Raw genomic sequence first — 4,280 nt, 5'->3', positions numbered from 1 at the left:
AATAACATAGTTACATAATTAGATCCATGCCCCTAACAGGGTCGAGCCTGAGCGGACCATGGAAAATACTCGAAGGGATGAACAAGTTGTCGGGGAGTTGGGTGAATTTGGACCTGGAGAAACTTTCAAGGTGATGAAGATGCTCGAAGCCTTGACAAAACAGGTGGTGTCTGGCGAGAAAAAGATAGAGGCTAACGAAAAGAAGGTGGAAATTTATAACTCCAAAGTCAATCAGATCCCGGGAGCACCACCAATATTGAAGGGGCTAGACTCCAAAAAGTTCATTCAAAAGCCTTTTCCTCCGAGCACGGCACCCAAGCCGATCCCGATGAGGTTTCGAATGCCCAACATTCTCAAGTATAATGGGACCACGGATCCAAATGAGCATGTAACCTTTTATACATGCGCAATCAAAGGGAATGACCTGGAAGGCGACGAGATTGAGTCGGTGTTGCTGGAAAAATTTGGGGAAACCTTGTCCAATAGAGCAATGATATGGTATCACAACTTGCCTCCAAATTCTATTGACTCGTTTGCTATGCTTGCAGATGCCTTTGTAAAGGCCCATGCCGTCGCCATCAAGGTCAAGACGAGGAATTTAGACCTTTTCAAGGTTAACAGAGGGATAACGAGATGCTTAGGGAGTTCGTGTCTAGATTCCAGATAGAACGGATGGATCTGCCCCCAGTCGCGGATGATTAGGACGTTCAAGCATTTACTCAAGGGATGAACCCCCGGAGTTCTGTGTCTTCTCAGTAGTTAAAGCAAAATTTTGTAGAGTACCCAACGGTCACCTAGGCCGACGTCCACAACAGGCATAAATCGAAGATCAGAGTCGAGGATGACCAACTCGGGGCCCCTTCGAGGTCTATTTACCCCAATAGAACTAATGACAGGTTTAAGAGAATCATCGATCAAGAGCCAAGGCCAGTCCGAGATTGATACCAACCGTACGATGCGGATAGAAGGGGAAACAGATTCGGGCGCCACCTGACAAGGAATGACAAAAGAAATGATCAAGGATCGAGTAGTCGGGGCCTAATGAGCAAGAACGGCTTTGACAGGTCGCTTAGGGAGTAGGTAAGCACTGAGATTATCAGAGTATAATTTCAACGTAGACGCTACAAGCATAGTGTCAGCCATATGACGCCTCAAAGAGACCAAGTGGCCAAGACCACTTAGTCCGATCCTGCCTAGAGAGATCATAGCTTGGTATGTAATTACCACGGTATTCACGGTCATACGATCGAAGATTGTCGACTACTAAGAGAAGAAGTAGCTCGATTGTTCAACAGTGGGCACCTTCGAAAATTCCTAAGTGAGCAAGCCAAAAACCACATCAGAAACAGGGACGCCCACAAACAGATCGAACAAGGAGAGCCCCAACACGTGATCAACATGATCATTAGGGGAGTGGATGTCCCCTAAGGACCAATGCTAAAATGCACTAAAGTTTCTATCACGAGGGAAAAACACACCCGGGATTATGTCCCGGAAGGAGCTATCTCGTTCAGTGACAAAGACACCGAGGGCATCATCCAGCCTCACAATGATGCATTGGTAATATCCGTACTTATTAATAAATCTCGGGTTAAACATGTGTTGATTGATTCAGGTAGCTCGGTCAATAGTATCTTATCGAGGATTGTAGAACAACTGGGGTTGCAGGACCAAATCGTACTGGCAATGCGGGTATTGAACAGATTCAACATGGCGTGCGAGACCAGGAAGGGTGAGATAACTTTACTGGTAAACACTGCCGAGACCACCCAAGAAATAAAGTTCTACGTGTTCGAAGGGGATATGAGGTACAACGCCTTGTTCAGAAGGCCATGGGTTCACAGCATGAGAGCGGTGCTTTCGACCTTACATCAGGCGCTGAAATTTCCGACCCCGGGAGGAGTCATAGTCTACGGGGAACAACTTGCTGCAAAGGAAATGTTCGCTCTCGATGAAGTAATCCTGGTGCCAGCGGTTTCGATATAAAAAAGCAAGGAACCAACCAAAGAAAAAGAAACTAAATACCAATCAATTATACTGGCCTCAACCGAGCCGAAAAAATAGAAAGAGCACGGAGCAGACGATGGGGATGATTACGGTGTCCCGAGATATTTCATAGCACCCGATGACACTGAGGCAACAAAATCAACGATCGAGGAGCTGGAGTAAGTTATATTGATTGAGAACCTACCATATTGAAAGTTATACTTGGGCACGAGACTAACCCCCGATCTCAGGAAAAAACTTATTGATTTTTTAAAGCTAATGCCGATTGTTTCGCATGGTCCCATCTAGACATGATTGGGATCCCACAGGAGGTAACAACTCGCAAATTGAGCTTGGATCCAAAGTTCCATCCGATTAAGCAGAAGAGAAGGCCACAGTCCGAGATAAAGCACGCATTCATCAAGCACGAAGTATCTAAACTTCTGAAAATAGGTTCCATCCGGGAAGTTAAATACCCAGATTGATTATCTAACGTAGTAGTCGTACCTAAAAAAAAGAAATAAACTTAGGTTGTGTGTAGATTATAAGAATCTAAACAAGGCGTGTCCTAAGGACTCTTTCCCTTTGCCTAACATCGATCGAATGATCGACGCGACGGCCGGACACGAGATACTGAGTTTTCTCGATGCTTATTCCGGGAACAACCAAATTCAGATTGACCCGGGCGATCAAGAAAAGACTTCTTTCGTAACCAAATTCGGCACCTGCTGTTCTAACATAATGCCGCTCGGACTAAAGAACGCCCGTGCCACATACCAACGCCTAGTTAACCGGATGTTTGAAGAAGAATTAGGAAAATTAATGGAAGTTTATATTGACGATATGTTGGTTAAGTCCCTGCAGCATCCATTTGAAACAATTGCAGAAAACCTTCAACATATTGAGGAAGTACAACATGAAGCTAAACCCGAAGAAGTGTACATTCGGGGTCAGCTGGGGCAAGTTTCTTAGGTTCATGGTATCTAACCGAGGAATAGATATCAACCCGGACAAAATAAAGGCCATAGAAGACATGACTGTAGTCGATAATGCTAAGGCAGTACAAAGACTGACCAGGAGGATAGCCGCGTTGGGCCGGTTCATTTCGAGATAGTCGGATAAGAGCCATTGATTTTTCTCACTATTGAAAAAAAGGAATAACTTCTCTTGGACCCCGGAATGCCAGCGAGGTTTAGAAGAACTCAAGCGATACCTATCGAGCCCTCCCTTGTTGGATACTCCGAAGGCGGACGAACAGTTATACCTCTACTTGGCGATTTACGAGGTGGCAGTAAGTGGTGTTCTGGTGCGGGAAGAATAAGGTACATAATTTTGTGTTTATTATGTTAGTAGAACCCTAGGCGATGCCGAAACAAGGTATCCACACTTAGAAAAATTAGCACTCGCTTTACTAAGCGCTTCTAGAAAATTGAAAACGTACTTTCAATGCCACCCCATATGTGTCGTGACCTCTTACCCGCTGAGAAATGTCATGCATAAGCCCGAGATTCGGGCTGACTGGCCAAATGGGCCGTAGAAATTAGCGGGTACGATATCGAGTACAAACCCATGACCGCATAAAATCTCAGATTTTGGCGGACCTTGTGGCCGATTTTATGTCGGCCTTGGTACCCGAGGTCGAGAAGGAATTACTGCTAACTTCGCCAATTAGCTCGGGGATCTTGACCCTATTCACGGACAGTGCCTCCAATGCGAAGGGGTCCGGGCTCGGTATCATATTGAAAACACCTACGGGTAACGTAATTAGGCGGTCTACTAGAACTATAAAATTGACTAACAACGAAGCCGAGTATGAGGCTATGATTGCAGGTCTAGAGTTGGCTAAGAGCCTGGGGGCCGAAGTGATCGAGGCCAAATGTGACTCCTACTTGTCGTAAATCAAGTCAACGGGATGTTCGAAGTTAAATAGGAGCGAATACGGAGGTACTTGGATAAGTTGCAGGTGACTTTACACATTCAAGGAATAGACTCTAGAGCATGTACCTCAGGATCAAAATAGCAAGGCCGATGCACTGGCTAACTTGGGGTCGTCTATCGCCTCCAACGAATTCGACTCGGGGGCGGTGGTATAACTGATGAAATCGATGGTAAAGAAGGTCATGCCGAGGTAAATTTGACAGCCTGACTTGGGATTGGAGAAACAAATACATAGACTACCTGAAGACAGGAAAATTGCCATCGGACCCCATTGAGTCGAGAGCCATGCGCACCCAAGCTGCCAGGTTCAGCTTGGTCTAGGGGAAATTGTTTAGAAGATCCTTTTTCGGCCCACT

The 4,280-nt window shown here is 45.7% G+C and overlaps 1 protein-coding gene across 1 annotated transcript; it reads left to right on the top strand.

Moving 5' to 3' along the window:
• Positions 1 to 1,434: 1,434 nt before the first annotated feature.
• On the top strand, positions 1,435 to 1,986 carry LOC109239052. The gene has a single exon (XM_019405557.1). It carries the CDS (start codon positions 1,435 to 1,437, stop codon positions 1,984 to 1,986), a length of 552 nt encoding a protein of 183 aa, XP_019261102.1.
• The last annotated feature ends 2,294 nt before the right edge of the window (positions 1,987 to 4,280 follow it).

Source organism: Nicotiana attenuata, unplaced genomic scaffold, assembly GCF_001879085.1.
Source record: "Nicotiana attenuata strain UT unplaced genomic scaffold, NIATTr2, whole genome shotgun sequence".
In the NCBI taxonomy this organism is placed as follows: domain Eukaryota; kingdom Viridiplantae; phylum Streptophyta; class Magnoliopsida; order Solanales; family Solanaceae; genus Nicotiana; species Nicotiana attenuata.
The sequence above is the reverse complement of the archived record's forward strand: the minus strand, read 5'-3'. Positions and strand labels throughout refer to the sequence as shown.

Coding starts and splice junctions, on each gene's coding strand:
- LOC109239052 (XM_019405557.1), top strand. CDS start 1,435: ATGCTAAAATGCACTAAAGTTTCTATCACGAGGGAAAAACACACCCGG.